At 33.2% G+C, this 20,302-nt stretch overlaps 1 protein-coding gene across 1 annotated transcript; it reads left to right on the top strand.

Moving 5' to 3' along the window:
• Nucleotides 1-3,416: 3,416 nt before the first annotated feature.
• Nucleotides 3,417-19,298, top strand: LOC148284272 (facilitated trehalose transporter Tret1-like). The gene is made up of 4 exons (XM_088242362.1): nt 3,417-3,552; nt 14,548-14,652; nt 15,043-15,240; nt 16,941-19,298. The coding sequence occupies exons 1-4, from the start codon at nt 3,417-3,419 to the stop codon at nt 17,948-17,950; spliced, it is 1,449 nt and encodes a 482-aa protein (XP_088098488.1). The 3' UTR covers nt 17,951-19,298.
• Nucleotides 19,299-20,302: the final 1,004 nt, after the last annotated feature.

Here is a 20,302-nt window from a genome sequence, read left to right as displayed (position 1 = left end):
ATTTAACTTAAATTTGTCTTTCTTGCTTACAGTATCACTTTATTGACTGTTTTTGCTTTACAGAATTTATTTCATAAGCTTTGCATTTTTTGTTTATATGCTTACCGCTTTTTCTTGCATACCTTTGTTATTATTGTTTATTTTTTTTACATTGTAAAACTTTTTTTATATTCTTTCTAACTAATTTCACATATTTTTTTTGTATATTCTGTGTTTATTATTTAGTATGTTAGCATGTATTTTATTTTTTGTAAATGCCTTTTGGGCGTTAATGAACAAAATAAAAAAATAAATAAATAACCTACATCTAGAAGTTTTTTTAAACGTAGTAATTTTAGTATTAAATAACAATTTTCTGTCTCATTAAATGTCGATTAAATTTAAAGTTCGCAACACTAATAAACTCGATGAACGAACTCGACGCTCCTAATCGACGTACGTCATCACTTGCACGAATTAATCAATTTATTATAAATGAATTGGTATTTTTTCTGCTGTAAAACGTTTAATTTAGATTGTGTGATAAAATTATAACGGAATGGTGTCATATCGTCGAATAAATTCGCATTTCGGGACACAACAGTGGCACAACTCAAAAACCTTAGTTTTACAGGAGAACAGTTACACACCCCCTGCGATATCTGTAAACTAACACTCATTCGCAAAAACAATGGCGCAACTTAAAGTTAACTCACTTGCCATCTAGTTTTAAATGTTTTCCGACTTAAAAATCGCGTAATTGAACGTAGTTATGCAGAAAGCAGCCAGTCATAGGAAAGTGAGATAATAGCACTTTTATTAAAAAAGTAAATAATTAAATCTTCACAACATTTGGAATGTTTTTGACTTTGACAAATGATAAACAATGAATACATTCACTTTTTTTAAATATTACAAACAAAAATCTATCTACGTATTTTATCAGTTTTAATGATATTTAAAGTACCTTAAAATTTTTCTAGTTTTGTGGGTGTTTTCTGCAAATTAAAAAATGCCGTTTTTGTGATCGACGCTATTTTTAGAAGGTCATTATTACAGTTTTTAGTATGAAAGCGGTCTGACTGTTTTTAGCAGAACATAGAATTGACCTTACTGCACCAGGTAACACCAATATCTCATTTTTCAAAATTGTGGACTGGCTGCTTTTTGCATAACTACGTTCAACTGTCATTGTGCCACATTTATATCTTGGATTTATTAAAAAAATAAAGTTTAAAATGCACTCTGCTTTCCACATCCCTTTCTAATCTTCCATATCTTGAAAACATGTTTCCCAGATACACAAACTCTTCTACTAGTTTAAAAAAATTACAATATTCTCCCCAACGAACTAAAAACTATTAAAAATAATATATAAATAAATAAATTCAAAGTAAATCTAAAGAAATTTTTTGAACAAGTGTAAAAACTTTATTAAATATTAATTAGTATGAATGCATTATTCTTTTCTGTTTTTTCTTTATATATCCTATTTTTTTTTTCTCATGTCCTCGTATATTCAAAATTATATAAACTCTAATAAATAAACAACTATAACAATTTAAGTCACTCTCTAAGCACAAGAGCTAGTCTCTTTTTTTGAAAAGTTACAGTAATAACATTTACTGAAGTATAAAAGTAGATTTGTAGGGAATTTAAAAAAAACATGTACCATTTATGAAATTTATTAACAAATAAAAAATATATTTAAAAAAAACATTCGTTGTTTACATTTATTATGCAGTCAGTTACCTCACTTCCTCTTTCAAATACCATCACTTTTGACTTACTTTCCTATATCACCAATTCGCTCTCCAGGCATACATCAGACATTCGAGAGACTATTTGTTGCAAACCTCCTCGCTGCTTGCTAAAAGAACTGCATCATCAGCTTACATACTGAATATAATGTTATCTGAAAAAATGTTTTGCTGGACTCATTTAAGTAAATGTTTATGTGATTCCAATTCGCTGTGTTATTTCAGAAGCAATAATAAAGTTATTGCCTTAATTTAATGGTTGTTCTAATTATCCGGGTTTCTGCACATCCGGATAACGTCTGGCATCTTAGAGTTTTACTGAGCTAAAAATATTTACGATTATTTATCAAAATATAGAGCATAAAAAGACGCATATCTAATTTATAATGTTTTCAGAAATAATGATCCAGTCTTGTTTCTTGAAATTGACTAAAAAACTAAATATGTACTTCTATATCATTATTTTTTGCTACATAAATATTTTTTATTTTTTTATTTGTTCGTTTAGAAGTTAGAATATTACTCCTATTTGGTCACTTTACTAAAATGTTAGTATCAATAGACAAGAAAGGGTCCAACAAAAAATCTTTCAACAGGTCGACTGCCGATTAAACCTTAACTTCTCTAACTATGCTGAAAGTTTGCAGTACCATAGAATAAAACCAATGTTTGATACCCCTGATCTACTGAAGTTGATTTCATTATATGTACCACCTAGGTTAAGCAGAACTTCAACAATATTTTATTGTTAAAAGGTGGCTCAATATAATTTACCTGTTTTTAGATAACAGAATACCGGGAATGAATATGCATCATATTTTGATATATTTCGTTTATCTTTGCCTAACTTAAAAAATAATCTGACCAACATATTTTTATCAAAAATAGTAAATCATTTTTAGGAGATTGAGATTGAATAGTGATAATGTGATTGGTTAAAGTATTTTGTTTTTTCAAATATGTATGTATTTCAAGTAATTTACAATATTTATAGTACGAGTTTATTAATATATCATACTCGATTTTTCTATATTTTTAATTTCAAGCACTCTTTAAACCACATGTATGTGAATGGCAGAAATGACGTATATAAATAAATAAACTCGTAAAAATCTAAAAATAATGTTGGACCAGTTATTTTTATACAAATCAATACATAACGAAATCTTTTGTTTTACATTGACAACGCGTCAACAAACTATTTGAAACAATCTACAATACATAGAATATGCGAGCAATATAACAATAAATTAACCGAAGCTGATATTTTTTATGACAATGTATGTAAATTTAAGTCAAAAATCATAGAAATATTGAGAGAAGCAGATATTTAATCATTTTTATTAATATATACATATTTTTGCGTTTCTTATCTTTTCCATTTGTTATATTTAACATAATTTAAATTCTTGTCTTAAGTGTAAGCGATTTTTTTGGTGTGTGCATGAGTGTCCTACACTAATATACAAAGAAGTTGTCAATATTTCTGTACATACTGTTTACCCAATAAAATTAATTGATTAGTTAATTTAAAAAAACAATACCGTTTCTTTTGCGGGATTCGGGTTTTTATTTCTGCATGGTTAACTCATTACCATAATTATCGCTCAGATCCAAAATTATTTTAATTTTGTAAAAATACTTACTTAATCCATGTCCGCTCCCTGAGAGAAGCGTATGGTATTCACGAAATCTCTCCAGGCCTCTCTGTCTGCGGCCAACTCCCACGTGTCCTCCCAAGTCCAGGCCGAGTCCCGTAGTTTAGACATGCTGTCAGCGTTGGACGTCCAAGACCTCGAGAACCTGATGCTTTGTAAAGTAGGCAAGCGTGGTTAAGGCTGAGCGAGGCATCCGTAATCCATGGCCCAGCCAGCCGTATCACCTCCATTTAATGAGGGTTGTCACCAGGTTCAGGTTACTGCGTCTGTTGTATTTATTGATTTATTAGTTGCTTTGAATATCTAACCCGGGTTATTAACCCTGTTCTAAGCTATTCAATATAAAAAAAAACAGTAATCAATACATAAAAACACAAAAACATAGTAAAATACATGGCAAAAAACATAGTGAAAAAATGTTGAAAAAACAAAGTAAAAAACATATTTTAAAAAACCAAGCAAAATGCATAGTAAAAATAACATGCATAGTAAAGACATATTTAAGACCCAATAAAAATCTGTAGTAAAAACAATACATAGTAAAAAAAATATATGTGCATAGCAAAAAACATAGTTGAAAAAAAACATAGTAAAAGGTGTAATTTAAAAAATGTTTATGTATCGTAAAAAAACATTTTAAAAAAAAAAACATTGTAAAAACAGCGTAAAAAGTAATGAGGATCTTCAAAAATTTAATCAATAAAAAAATACTAAAAATATATCATTAGAATTCAAATAAGAACATGTGTTGGATCTAACAGCCACCCCTCAGACTCTCTGCGACCAATTTCACTGGGGAAAGTCGATAGTAATTTTTTAAGCTTATTATTTATACATTTTCTATCTAAGGGATCAGTATTAGGACGATTGTTTTATATAATATACATTAACGACATAATACACAGTGACATAATGGGAAAAAAACAATCTATGCCGACGACTTAGGAATTTTATATGAAAACAAAAATGACATTGAAACGACTAAAACCATCAACAATGACGTGCAAAAACTATTAGGATGGACACACAAAAACTTCTTAACACTAAATGCCAAGAAATGCAATATAATACATTTCGAAACACAAAAGAAGAACCATAACATGAACATAAAAATAAACAACGAAACTCTTAAAGAACTAGAACATGTGACTTACCTAGGACTCACAATGGACAGACAATTAAAATGGACAAAACACATAGACGGACTCACTAAAGTAATGGCATCACTACATAGCCTCTTCTACAAAATTAAAGATTTTATACCGAGAAAGGAAAAAAATATGATGTACGAAGCCTATGTCAAAAGTAAATTGAGTTACATGATCGCCTTCTGGGGAACTGGTAACAAGACAGACATAACAAGAATACAAAGACAACAAAATAAAATTCTTAAACTAACATACAACTTACCCTACCTGACCTCTACGGCTGAACTGTACAAAAAAACACACCAGTTTGACATAAACTACTTGACTAAAATTGAGACCTTAAAAATTGTGCGCAAAGTAACACTGGGAAACATACAAGACGACGACATAATATTAGCCAAAAATGCTGACATACTCAAATATAACACCAGACAACAACAACACTATCATATTGAAAAAGCAAAGACAAACACAGGACAGTAAAAATACTACATAATGGACTTAAACACTACAACGACTTACCTTACTACTTGAAAACTTTTACTGGAGACAAATTTAAAATCAATCTGAAAAAGCACATGATGACTGAACTAACTAGACTAGACGAGACATAAAATGACTAGACGATATAAAATTTCTAATGTAACCCTAACGGGTTTTTAAAAATTGTAAATAAATAAAAATAAAATTTAAAAAGGGCACTTTACAAAACCTAGGTGTTTTAGGTCTTTGTGAGGACCCACGATTTACATCCGTAGAGGAGAATAGGTGCCAACGTATTGGCGCCATTTAGTTTTCACAAAAAAATACGGACATACAATTATAACATGACAAATTTTGCACGCTTATTACGTTTCCTGTTTTTTTAGTAAATCTAAATAATTAAGGATAAAAATATTCCATTTTAAAGCTTCCTATAACCTTGTCGACCGATGTTGTATAGATTAATTATTATGTCAGTAAATTTATTGGGCAACAAAGAAAACTGGTATAAGTCAGAATTTCGTTATAAAATATTAACAGATAGAATAACGAACGATGAAAGAACGACCATGATGAAAAAATATGAGTATTTTAATGAGTTAAGTAGGTGAATTAGTTCGGAATTAAATTTCACATACTATCGGTATTCTTACTAAGTGATATTATCATAATCATCATCATTCTGTTTCCGCACCTAATAGTGAATATGGCACTGCATTGGTGTACCAATCGCAGCGTATCTTGATCTTTTTTTGTTACATAAAAGTGGATGATCAGTCTTACCCTTCAGGTACCAGTCCAGGGACTATAAAATATTCTAGTTTGAAAACACCCTTTTATATAAAGATTTCATATCAACCATGTCAGGAACCGAACCCGAGACCCCTTGCATGGTAGGCAAATGCGCTGACCATTACACCACAAAGACAAATCCGACAATGTGATATCTCCCTATTAAATAATTTAGATATAACTAGTTGTTATTAATTTTTGTACCTACAGCTATCTGAATAAATACATTTCATGAGGGTATTAAAGCAAACTTACAAATCACCACCAAAAACGGAAAATTAGTTATTGATGTCAAAATAAACTATGCATTGAAACCTACCTATCTAAATAATAGCGTAATTCAAAACCGTCTCTAAATCTTGCGAAAACAGATTTCAACTATACAACTTGACACCGCAAACTTAGCATTCTTCATTGATTTATAGTCCTTAAAATGTAACATGATTAGAATGACAGTTGTCAGAAAAAGTGACGACATAACTTTGTAGTAACTTCAAAGGAGTTATTTATATTGACCCACGAAAAATCATTTGTATCTGGCGTGTTAATTTATTTTTTTAATACAATGCTTAAAACATAAATCAACTTTAACGTATAAAATCAGCTTTAAAACTAAAAGAAAACTAAAAATATAATAATGATATCAAATTACCACCCGTGTAAGAAAAAACCACTTGATTTATTGGGTCCACGTGTAGTATTTAGTGAACATGATAGAAATAAAATAAAAAGGAATCAATTCATCAGTTACGTAAACCTTGACAAAGAAGCTTGTTCGCTGCGAAACCGGTCGGTGAAAAATAAAAATTAGTGGTTAAAAACAAAGTTGTTTTATTTATTTTATTATCATAAATAACCAGAAAGTAAGTGCTTCAAATATAAACTTTATAAAATATACCTAACTATTAACGACGTTCTTACAAAGTTACATCATTTTGCAAAAACGTTAGAGATGGGACAAATTGATCAATGTAAATTGATCGAATAAAATAATAATTTATTTGATGTTGTTCATGAAAAAAGTAAAAATGTCTCATTTTTTGGTGAATAATTGTGTTAAACACACTATTATAGGCTTGTTTTTGCGTTTTATATATCAATTTTCGGAAACAGAGTTTCATGATTGCATGAAATAACTGATAAAATCGATTTGATCAGTGATCAGTAATTTTCCATCACCAATGAAATTAGTTTGACAGCTGTCATTCTAATCCAGCTGTATTTTAAGGACTATAGTGAAGCATTAATTAGAAATCTCACAATTCTTTTTGAATTTCTTAGTAACTCCCTCAATTGAGATTTCTAAGTTTGCAATACCCTCACATATCGAAATATTTTATCGTATATTCAAAAAGGTTTTTTTTACAAATCGGAATATTGTTAAAAAAAACCTTTTTTTTTGCCTATATTTCTGATAGATTTTTGTATTACTGTGTGCATTTTCTTGCACTAAAAACATTTTGATTATGAATTTAATCTGGTTTTGTTTGCCGCCTTACTATTACGTAAAATGAGATAATATTTTCGATGCATTGAAAGTGGTTCAACCTGATATAATGTGCCAGACAGGACAATAATTTCCCAGAAGTGGCGTTTTCTCTGTGGGCTGAAACCGGCCGAGCAACTTGCGGTAAAGTTATCGCTGACAAAAATGCTAAATAAGCAAGGTCTTTTGCCGTGTTTGTTATATTTCGCACATCTAGGAAATGGTTATAATTACTGCGAAGGATTTGTTACAATAACCTTCTATTTTTATAACGATCGCATTACGGTTATGAATACACGTAAGGATAATTATTATTATTGCTATTTTAATTTTGTTTCATTAGCATTTGCTATTGCTATATTCAACAGAATCTTCGAGGTATAAGATCTTTGAAAAAGATACAAACAAATCATCACGCCGTTCCCCAGTGGGGGTAGGCAGAGAGGATATAACGCCATATCACTATGTCTTTTCTACTGCTTGCATCGTCTCATTCACGCGCACCGACAATAAAGAAATATCACATTTTTAAAAACATTTTTAAAGTAGTAAGGATCTATAAAACCCTGTTTAGTAAAAAAATAATTGCTACTTATTAGTTGCATGTTTTTTTTTTTAATTTATAATTTTGAATTTTCGCAAAAACGGGCTTTGCATTGGCCATGCCCCTAATACGTCACGATTCATATTCATTTTCAACTTTGTTCCAAACCATTAAAAATTTTATAGAACACCGTCGTAAATCTTGACGTCACACCTAACACGCCAAACATGTCGCGTTTTTCTAGTTACATATGTTTTTATGTGTTATTTTTTAAAGTTATATTTGAAAACATTTCTCCATATTATCCATGTTGATTTTGAAAATACAATTAATTATTCTAAATCCTTTTTAGATATTTTTATCGGAATTCGTAGCTCGTGATATTTCCCTGGTCATATTTTTGACATGTCCCTTCAAGTATATGTTGGATTTAATTACGCCATTTGTCTTTCTCGTTTTCTGCATTCATCAACGTTCGCATGTTTGCCGTTCTTTCGCCGTCCATTCGCTCTACATTTTCAAACCAACACAGAACTCATTTCTTGATTTTGTCAATAATGCTTGTCTCAGCCATACATAATGCCCAAATCTCGACATTTGTGCCCGAATACGAGTACACAGTTTAACCACACAGAGCTCGCATTTCGACAGCATTTAACCTACTTTTATTTATTTAAATCTTCATATACAAAGAACAAGTTCTTTGGCCGACTTATTGCTAAAAGCAATATCTTCCAGCCAACTAAAAAATAGACTGGTCAAAAATTTCTACTAAAATATGTATCAAAAGACACATACATGAAAAAAACACCTAATTAATCAAAAATAACAGCTATTTTTTTAATGGGGATATAAGGCTTGCACATATTACTTATAATAATTTCGCTTTCAAACAGAAGTTCGGCGCCATGACTCCATCGTGAACGGCTTATTTTGCCTCCTACGACGAACCCATTCCCAAGGTTGATTTAAGCGCACCGTTCACCCTTTTCACATATTTTTTTGGCTTTGTTTGATAGTCTAATAACAAAAAAAAAAATAAAAAAACACTTGGCTTACTTATTCAGAATAAAATTACAAAAAAATAAGGTGTATAAAAGTCTATGCGCAATTTTCGCTAAACTCATTCAGGCTTTTTGGCCTTTCATAGTAGTAGTTCGAACCAGACTAATGTTTTTTTTTTAACATTGATAATATTGTCAACAAATCTCTCAAACTTCTCGTTTTTATCAAAAGAATGACGACGGACTTCAAAAATATTAATACCATCAAAACTCTTTATTGCTCACTAGTTCGACCCCATCTAGAATACGCTTCTCCTATTTTGTCTCCATTTTACAGAACTAATATTGACCATATCGAGTCTGTCCAACACCGTTTTATAAGAAAAGTGACATGGTTGCTCGGATTACAAAGGGGTAATTATTCCTATTTTGAAATAGAGCAATATCTTTATCTGTCTTCATTGAAGAAACGTAGAACTGAAATTATATGCATTTTCAAAATACTTAATGCTTTAAGTGATGTCCCATCTCTGTTGCAATCAATTTCTTTTCATGTTTACAACCATATCACCAGAAGTCAAAATCTGCTATTTATTAAATCTTCTAAGAGAAACTTTAGTTTTTATGCCCCAATGTCCAGAATGTGTAGATTGGTCAATTCGTCACGCGACTTGAAATGCTTTGGTATAGATCTTCCGGCTTTTCGTAGATCTATTCGCCACTAAAACAGTGTAGGATGAAAATAAAATGGCATGGTTTAGCTCGAAGTCTTATATTTGTTTCGTATACTTAATAACGTATATTTTTATCAATAAAATACTTACTAAATAAATAAATTGAAAAAAACTGACCCGCGAAAACAAAAAGATAACATCATTATTCGAATCAAATCGGTGTTTGAATTACGGCATATTTGTAATCTCCTGCGTATTTACTAAATTCTTTGACTCTAGATAACCTTATCAAATGATCTGTAATCACGTAATTGATGGCAGATATGTATTTGTTTTGATTTAAACTACGATTTTATAAATTATCTTTATCGATCATTAAATTAAGATTAATGAAAACAGGTGAATTATATTGAAAACACTCGATTTCTAACAATTTGATATTTGCACTTATATAATATCAAAAGCAATGTTTTTCTCAAACACTATCTGAAGTATGTTCTCGAGTTATTATATTATTAATGAAGTGAAATTATGATAGCTGCACAAATGTCGAGATCCGTGAACTGTGTAAGGCTGAGACTTGCATTATCGACAGAATCAAGTAGAGCGAATGGACAGCGAAAGAACGGCTAAAAGGATCTACGATGCGAATGTTGATGGATGCAGAAAACAAGAAAGACCGAGAAAGACATAGCACTATCAAGTCCATCAAATACTTGAGAGATGGACATGTCAAGAGTAGGAATAATCGGCGTGTGTGTATGAGTAGACGTATGAATGTAAAGGAAGCGAGGTCTGTACGCAAAGACAGACTGATATGGCGTTCTGTCCTCTCTGCTTACCCCTACGCGGAAACGGCGTGATGATTTGTCGTTTTTTAGTTGTTATATGTGAAATAACAACACGTCTTGCAAAAAAATCATTCAAAATTTGTATTAGTATATATTTGTAAATTGTACATTTGTATATAATAATAATAATAATCATTATGGATAACTTATATAGCGCCATTTTCGCAATATAATACCTCAAGGGCGCTTTAAAAAGTGATTATATAAAGATGTAAATTTAATTTAAACTTTTTGATTTAAGAAAAATAATGTACTTTGTGGCACCACATGCTAAGAATTTATTAAAATGATGTAGAGAACAAGTGGGTTTTAAGTTTCTTCCGAAACATCACTTCACTCTCACAGTTTCGGACCTCTGCTGGGAGAGCATTCCATGCCGTAGGGCCTGCGACCGCAAATGCGCGTTCGCCGAATTTAGTGCGCTGTTTGCGTAGAGGTATAATAACTTTTCCTTTCGACATGTATCTAAATTTTTAGCAAGAGAAAGGAAAAACATTTTGGAGTAGGGATTATTGAAGTCTAGGCATTTACAGGGGTTGTGACCTGTCATTGGCTGGTTTAAGTGACCACTTTACTCGCTGTGTAACATACACCATTCTGCCTATGTTTAAACATCGACATTTTATCAATTCTTTCATCTGTTGACTTTTGTGATGTAAAAGAGCTGAAACCTTTATCATGTGGGTGAGATTCATCTGGCTGAACCATTTCGCCTACTAGGCCTATGAAAATAATTTTTCAATTTTTATACTTCTCCTTAGATCAGTTACTTTAATCAACAATGTTGTGAGTATGTTCAAATGTTTGTAGACAGGCTGGATTTCCTTCCTAGGCAGTTATTTAGATCTAAGTTTGTTGTAACAGTGAGGGAAAACATTTTCGAGAAAGGGATATGGAAGTCTAGGCATCTATAGGGCTTATGACCTCTCACAGGCAGAATAATACACTCACAGGCAGAATGGTGGTGATCCTTACACAGTATGTGAAGTGGCCAGTTAAACCAGCCTGACACGACTTTATTCGTTTTAAGCTTATTGCCGAATAGTTAATTCGGTTAAATCGTAAAACGAAAGCGCTCATCGTAAACTAAGACAATTTATTTTAATTCATATGAATCTATTTATGCTACGAACAGGATTGGTCCATGGCCAAAATTGAATAATGGCGAATTGATAACAAAATTGTACGCTACAATTTGTCTTGTAGGGGAGAACAGGGTCTAAAGTATCATTTTCGACATTTGTACTTATTGTGCTAAATCTACTGACTATAGACTAAAACTCGTTAATCAGTCTAAAACTGCATAATTATCTATAATTTAATACATTCAATTGTTGTGGGCTCACGGTAATTTGGAAACTATTAAGGATTTTCGAAGACTTGTCTAGTGTTACTATGGACACCTCTATTGGTGTCTAAAGTAACACATAGTGGGGTTGAAAGTAACGTGACAAGCATTAATCGAATCAAATCGAAAATAATGACGGTGTTTATCACAAATTTAATTCTTAGAAACGACAAATCATTTGAAATATGTAAAAACATATGTGATTATATTAATCAGATTCGTATTTGTGACATACAAATACATAGTTTGCCTCCGCCATGGTGCATTTTTCGTGAGACCATCTTTCGCTGTAAATACATTTTACGCACTCTTCTCTGAGACGACTGGTTGTTAATGTTTTCATGTGCCTTACTTATAAACTTGGTATAAAGTTACGCCTAGGCATAGTGGTAGAATACGGATGGGAATGTCATCCTTATTATAGTGGTAGAATAAGAATGATATTCCCATCCTCATTTTACCACTATGCCTGGACGTAACTTTGTACCAGGTTTACAAGCAAGGCTCCATATATATCAAGCAAAGGCACTATTTTTTGTCCGAAGAATCCTCCACGACATTCTTTTCGTCATTTTTTCTAGCTTTCTTGCGTTACTAATTTTGTTACCTCGGACGCCCAAAAACCAGGTTTTTAAAGTTGTATCTCCAATTTTACAAAATCCATAAAGAATACTTTAAATACATTTACTGGTATCGAAAATTAAATAATTTAAGTAAGACATGATTTCAAAATTTAACTGATTAGATTATTTAAATAAAAAATAAAATACTTACATGAAACAACAGAGATGAAGTACATTTAAGAGAAGGTAATATAGAAGTCCAGGCATCTACAGGGCTTATGACCTGTCAATGGCTGGTTTAAGTGGTCACTTTACACCTTGTGTAACATTCGCCATTCTGCCCATATTTGAACATCTATATTCCTTCAATCCTTTCATTTGTTGGTGTTTGTGAAGTTAAAGAGCTGAAACCTTTATTCATGCGGGTGAGATTCGTCTAATTTAATCATTACACCTGCATACTAGGCAATGCCTGAAAATGTTATTTTTTCAATTTCTATACTTCTTTATGGACCAGGTGGATTTATCAACAATATTTTGAGTTTGTCCAAACTTTTGTAGACAAGGACTGGATTCAACTCCCCGGGGAGCTGTTTATATTAACATATTACAACAGAGATGAAGAACATTTAAGAGAAGGCAATATAATATTATGTTACACAGTGTGTAAAGTGGCCACTTAAACCAGCCATTGACAGGTCATTAGCCCTGTATATGCCTGGACTTCTATATTACCTTCTCTTAAATGTTCTTCATCTCTGTTGTAATATGTTAATATAAACAGCTCCCCGGGAGTTGAATCCAGTCCTTGTATACAAAAATTTGGACAAACTCAAAACATTGTTGACTTACATGAAACGTTAAATTTTGAATATTGCTTAGTATTAAACGTGCGCTTCGTGATTCGTTACACAGTAAACTAGTAAATATGGTATTTTCACAAGTCGGGAAAAATAAAAAATACAACATAAATTTAAAGCGGGTTTTCACAATTTTATCGATATAACTATCAATAAATTCAAAACATGTTTTCATTTACAATTATTGGGTTTAAAATGAACATGAAAAAAGGCTTGAAGTTGGAAACACGTAATTTTGATGTCACGCGTTATGGACCGCCGACTGCGCTCCTAAAGCTAGGGTTTCCTAGGACAGCGGTGCCCGTATCTTAACGGCCGTAGTGAACGGCGATGCATTGGACAGCCGTCGTTACGGTGACTAGAGAGTGGTTTCCTAGGAAAACGGTGTTAATAAATGTTATAAAAACCGTTTTCCTAGGAAACCACTCTCTAGTCACTGTTGCGACGGCTGTCCACCGCATCACCGTTCACTACGACCGTTAAGATACGGGCACCGCTGTCCTAGGAAACCCTAGCTTTATAAACGCTGCGTGCAAATTTGGCGCTAAACGTCATTCGTGCCGTTTTTCCCACAAGGCGCGAAGCGTCTCGTTTTCGGGAATATCAAAATACGCATATTTCAAACCCTTGTAGAAAACTTATCCGACGTCGCATGAAAAAAATATTGATATCGTTATCATCATAATGTTTTGCTTATTTAAAAATTAAATAAAAACTCGAAAATACCCTATTGTTGTAGGTTGTAGTACTTGAGCTCAGTGTTCAAACTACGGATTTTTTTTTTCAGTATTATTTACAGGAGAGCATGGAGTGATGTTGTTACTTTAGACCGCTCTACCACCCTAAACATAGTAGTATACACAGGGTGTTTTTTAAACCCTGTCGCATCTGAAACCACGATGATCAGTACGGGAAAAAAGACATATTAGCATATTTAAAAAAATATTTAGAACGAAGAAAATTTGTAAAAATAAAAGATTAAAAAGAGCAAATGGTTGCTTACTTCTGCAAGGGAGAAGCGAGGGGGGCGCGGCCGCGTGGTTAACGTTGTGTCAGACTCCCCCCTACCCCCTTCCCCTTCCTCGTTTCTCCCCTGCAGAAGTTAGCAACCATTTGTTTTTTTAATTTTTTTTTTAAAAATTTTATTCGTTCTAAAAAATGATTTTAATGTGCCAATATGTATTCTTGCCCATACTGATCATCGTGGTTTCGGATGTGACGGGGTTCAAAGAACAACCTTTATACTCGTATGTAAATGCAACTTATACCAGCTGTTGTATCCAAACGACCCCTTCACAACTATACTTATAATAATGATATTATCAGATTGGTGCAAAAACTGTAAAACATATTTGTGAAAATATAGAATAATAAAACATTGTAATTTCTTTTTTTAGCCGGTCTTGGAGCGGTGACAGCTGGAACCATCCTCGCTTGGACATCGCCAGTACTGCCGCAGATACAAAACGCCAACTCCACTCTTCCTGTCACAGGAGAAGAAGGTAATCATAATTACAAATTTGTACAATAAGCTCTGTAGACATTTTGAAAACGGACTTTCTGTCGCCGTTCGTAGGGCAGTCGACAAGGACACATAAGACACCCCACGAATTGAAGTACTCTCGGAGATGGTTCAGAAGAAATTTCTGAGGTATCTTTACTTAAGGGAGTGCGGATATTATCACGTCGCTTATTAGCACGTCGATAGTTATTTGTGACTGAGCTACAGGACAATTACATGTCAATTCATGTACACATACCACTTCTTTGGAATTTGTTGACCTGATCTTTATTATTAATTCATGTTTAGCCCCAAAGATGTTTTTTAATTTATAAAAATGTTTAGCTCGCGGTTTATCCGGAATGCCATGCAATTTTTCATCTCATTTCAGGATCATGGATCAGCTCGGTGCTCGCTATCGGAGCTCTACTTCTGGCCATCCCAGTGGGGATGTTGGCGGAGGCAGTCGGAAGGAAGATCACTATTCTGGCCCTTGTTATTCCCTTTCTCCTGAACTGGCTGCTCATTGTGTTCGCTAGCAACGTGGGGATGCTGTATGCTGCGAGGTTCTTCGCTGGAGTCGGAACAGGTAAATCAGATCAAAATATATTAGTTGAGGAGTGAACAAGGTGTGCAAAATATCTCGTCTCGGAGGAGGAAAATTTAGAATGGACTGTATGGTCAAAAGAAAAGGTTGCGCAACTTCACTAACCTGTGTTGGGGTGCTGAGGAAGCTGGCAGTCTCGTGACATTGGCACAGCTTGGTTATTGTAGTTTGTGTTGATAGCACTTTACACGTGATTATTGTTGTGTGTAGCTGCGCTATGAAAATGAAAAGTGACGTATATAGATAGGTAGATATTTATTTATTGACGAGAGTTGGTCCGAACAATAATAATTATAGATAGTAATCGATAATCAGCATTACACTGAAAAGTTTGTTTTTAACTTGTGTTTTTTATCAAGCGAATTCCTGTCGTCTTTATAAATTATATGTAATGCAAATTTTAAACATATTTCAGTAAAATTAAGTAAATGTGATGATGTAATAACTTATATTTACACATAAGTTACTAATTAAAATACTTGGTACACTTACACTTATTTTATCGACCAATTAGCGCTTTCACCCTCTCATAGGAATCTTCAGACTGGTAAACATTATACCAGTTCACGTCCCGTAGTTCTGAAATAAACTACCGGCAAACAGTCAGCGGTGGACGTCCAGGACGTCGAAAACCTGATGCCTTGTAAAGTAGGCAAGCGTAGTCAAGGCGCTCAGCGGTGCTATTCTGAACCGCTCTCGTGACTGTAGAAAACACTTTATCTCATGTATTTTGTATGTAAATACGCGAGATGAGAACTGAGCATTTGAAATACCAGCCCGGGGGTTGTATTTTGGATCTTCTCTACCTAGAGAGTGATTTATTTATAGAATTCGATTTTTTTAAAGTGAAAACACTTTGCTTCATATAATGGCCACACTGATGATTAAATGTCAAATGGTGTACAAAACATAAAACTCTTGCAAAAACGGAAATAAAACTAATACGGTTTGATCAGTCCAACCCACTTAAGTGTTTTGGGTAATGCTTAAGCACCTTAAGGACGCAATAATGTTCTAAATGAAAATCATTATGTTTGCTTCCACGTGTTTATATTTTTTGACGTTTAATTATCAGTGTGGCCATTATGTGAAGCAAAATCTCGTTACTTTCAAAAAATAAAATTCTTCAAGTTAATCATTCTCTAGAGGGTAGAAAAGATCCAGAATACCACCCCTGGAGGCATCCGCAGTATAAGGCCCAGCCAACCGTAGCGCCTCCGCTAAAGAAAAGTTGTCACCGGAGTTTGCTGCGTCCGTTCTCTTTATTCATTCCTCACAAAGTCAAACCGTACATATTATGCAGCAGCAATGTAATTACTCTGACTCAATCAGTGTTTATCAATGATAAATAAGTCAAATGCTTGGCTCACTGTCAAACTCTTATCTATCAATTGCTACATTAGTGCCATCTGTTGGCAAGCAGTCAAACATTAATTACATCACTCCAATAGTTTTAAAATAGAAATACAGTTAATAGTTTAGGTTCTTTTACGTTTAAAGGGGATTTTTTATAGTAATTTACAACTGGATATTCCCTCCGAACCTTGGTGAAATAGCAGGCGTCAACTAAATAGGTCTAGGATTGAAACTTTTTGCCGTATCAGCTCATTTTTCATTAGCCTAGACACAGAAAATTTATCTAACTAAAATGTGTAATACAAAATATTTTTTTCTCATTACAGGTGGGATTTGTGTGACTGCTCCGATGTACATTGGTGAAATAGCCGAGCCTGCCATACGAGGTACTCTAGGGTCGTTCTTCCAACTGTTTCTGACTGTCGGCATCTTGTTTACATATGTCGTGGGAGGCTTCACTGACTGGAGAACACTCTCCATCGTATCAGCCATCATTCCGGTCCTATTCGGGCTGGCCTTCTTTTTCGTCCCAGAAACTCCGCAGTACCTTCTGAAGAAGAATCGCCTAAAGGACGCTGAAAAGTCTTTGACTTGGTTACGTGGGTCTAACTACGATATCTCTCACGAGATAGAAGAGATTCAGAAGGAAGTTGATAATGCATCCCAAAATAAGGCTTCTTTGATGGATTTGATCACCGTGCAAGCTAACAGAAAAGCTCTGATCTGCAGTTTGGGTCTGATGTTCTTCCAACAGTTCAGCGGAATCAACGCTGTGATCTTCTACACGATGCCTATTTTCAAGTCTGCGGGAAGCGACATGGACCCGACTATCGCTACGATCGTTGTAGGAATTGTGCAGACCGTGTTCACTGTCGTTTCTTCTGTTTTGATCGATAAAGCTGGAAGGAGACCCCTGCTTCTTCAGAGCTGCATCATGATGGGCTCTTGTTTGACCGCTCTGGGAGTATACTTCAAGTTGCAGAATGACGGAACTGACGTGTCAAACATCGGATGGTTGCCTTTGGCGAGCATGGTTATCTTTATCATCTGCTTCTCTCTCGGATTCGGCCCAATTCCCTGGATGATGATGGGAGAACTGTTCTCTACGGAGTGCAAAGGAGTCGCAAGCGGGATCGCGGTCATGGTAAACTGGATCCTCGTATTCTTGGTGACCAAAGTGTTCCCGACTATGGTTATCACCATCGGAATGCACTACACTTTCTGGGTGTTCGCCTGCTTCATGGTTGCTTCTACAATCTTCGTTTTCTTCGTCATTCCGGAAACAAAGGGCAAAACGAGCGCTCAAATTCAGGCTGAACTCGCTGGAAGGAATTAGACTTTTTCTGCTTTGTAATTATTTATTTCTGAGTCATATCATTTGTAGAGTAATATTTTATATATGTATTTTAATGGTCAAATCATAGAAATGCTCACTTTCTTTAATTTGTTGTATGTTATTTGGTGTTTTAGTTGCCTGCCTATCTGTATGGCACTGTTGCCAGAACTCGCAAAGCTCTCCGCTGTAGTAAAATATTTTAATTGTTAAAAGTAATTCTGCAAGCCGGTAGCTAAACATGAAATAATCTTAAGTTTACCATGTAATAATTTCTTAGCAATAATGATTTCTCATAGGATTTGATGTATGTAATTGGCTGCTATAATTATTTAGATTTAATGAGACTAAGCTTGCATTCTGGAGCATGTTCCTTACAATTTAGTAAGTTTATAAAATGTTTTAATGTTATTGTAAATGTAATTAAATAATGTTCTAATTACTTCAGGTAAATGCACCCTAAAGGAGATTTATTTATTTAGTTTTTAATGTATGTATCGTTAGACATAAGTTTATTTTAGTTACCTATTTAATCACATCAGAAATATATCGTAATCATTCTACAACGAATCAGTCAATCAAAAAACACAACCAAATAAAAAAAACAGGTCTATAAAACGACTGTTTTTGGGATGTTTTAGAATTCATAATGATAACCTAACTTATCAACCAAATTAAGTGACCTAATGAGCTATTTTAAATAATTAATTTTATTTATTGACATTTATTTCGACCATTGAACATTGCAAAATAAAAAGAAATTATAAAAAAAATGCATTTTATGAAAAATGCATGCTATACCGCCATCTAGTGTCATTTTGTTACACTATTACATTTATCGCATTAGTTCATAGATGACACTAGTGGCTTTAGACTTAATATTTTTAACTGTTATATGTTTATATATAAATCCATAGAAATTTACAATATTTTTATAGTAAAGTGAAATACATTTATTTAAGGTAATAATGAGATGTCTAGTCTGATTTTATCAAAACGATTTAAGCCATGTCCAATCAGTCATACATAATAGAAAGAGATCCTACTTTACTTAGAGAATTCATCCTACTTAAGTAAAATATTCCACCAATAGCTTTGGAAATTCACACTGCGTCTTTTGCCAAAAAGATTTTTAACATTTCGTACAAAATTAACATTCAATTAATGTTATATAAGAGTATGTACGTTGTCACATTTGCAAAGTTTATTTAAGCCTGAATAGACGCAGGAAAATGTAGAATGATTTTATAATGACAATTTGTAATTAGATCTCTTCATTATCATGAACTGTAATTCTTAGAACAAAAATGCATTGTTTTTTTTTTGTAATAAATATTTTGTATAAAAAAAATCTGTGTTTTAGTTTATGGCGCATGGTTGTTCCATATTGTATACATATGCATAATCGGCAGAACAACGTAAGCGACAAATAGCGGATAGTGCAGGAGACGGTTTTTAAAAAATAATTCTATAAATGGGATTTATAATGTTTGGTTTTTGCCAATACTGAAATGACAGCTAAATTGTTTAAATACCTTCCACTTGTAAGATAGTGGCGGTAATGCTGTTTTTTATATAACGACAGTGGTGCAAGCTAGCGTAAATGCTTACACTGTCGTCGGTTGCGTTGTTTTGCTTAGCTTAAAAATAATATGTCAGCCTATATTTTATTTTTTTTAAGAGTGGAATGATGCGGAGTAATACATAGAAAACTATAATTGGCCTATAATTTTGGTTTATTTTAAATATTGTATTTTTTTTGTTATAATGGCTGTTATTTTCTTAATATCCTTAACTCGTAAAGCCCGGTGGTTGAAAAAATAACGCAGGTGGCGAAGAGGGCCAAAGTAGACCCAGTTCAAAAGTTCGCTTTTTGGGCGTGTTTCGTGGAGTTTTTTTTTTTTTTAAATATAGAAATGTATTTTAAAACAATGAAATGACATGTCATAAGTTTTTTTGTGAGTTTTTTTTTTGTTTGATAAACACAAAAAACGACGGCCGACGGCCATTATAAAATTCACGTCGACGATGAGAACCTATCGAACAAATAATATTTCTATTCGTGTTTTTTTAAAGAAACCTCTGATAAATCTGGTCTGATAATTTTCATTTTATGTCTCAAATTAAACCTTTTTTTTTAAATCAGACTGAACGAAAATCACGTATAATCATTTTTATCGCGTAATCGATAATTTTCGTATTAATAGGGTCTGAGAATCCCGTCTCCGGTGGGTATGAGTTAAATGTGGCAGGTAAATTTTATAGACCTATGATGTTTTTAACACTTGTGTAGGGGGCAATAAGGAACACTATTTCTTTAAAAAACGTCGCTTACATTGTTCTGCCGATTATAGC

This window comes from Micrasema longulum, unplaced genomic scaffold (genome assembly GCF_059751315.1).
Source record: "Micrasema longulum isolate JH-2025_06_02 unplaced genomic scaffold, ASM5975131v1 h1tg000134l, whole genome shotgun sequence".
NCBI lineage: Eukaryota > Metazoa > Arthropoda > Insecta > Trichoptera > Brachycentridae > Micrasema > Micrasema longulum.
Note: the sequence above shows the minus strand (reverse complement) of the source record. Positions and strands in the feature narration are given on the sequence as shown.

Excerpts from the sequence above, each read along its gene's own strand:
- LOC148284272 (XM_088242362.1), top strand. The coding sequence starts at position 3,417 with ATGGTATTCACGAAATCTCTCCAGGCCTCTCTGTCTGCGGCCAACTCC. Across the intron at positions 3,553-14,547 it reads CCTCGAGAACCTGATGCTTT|CCGGTCTTGGAGCGGTGACA; the intron begins GTAAAGTAGGCA and ends TTCTTTTTTTAG. Across the intron at positions 15,241-16,940 it reads CTTCGCTGGAGTCGGAACAG|GTGGGATTTGTGTGACTGCT; the intron begins GTAAATCAGATC and ends TTCTCATTACAG.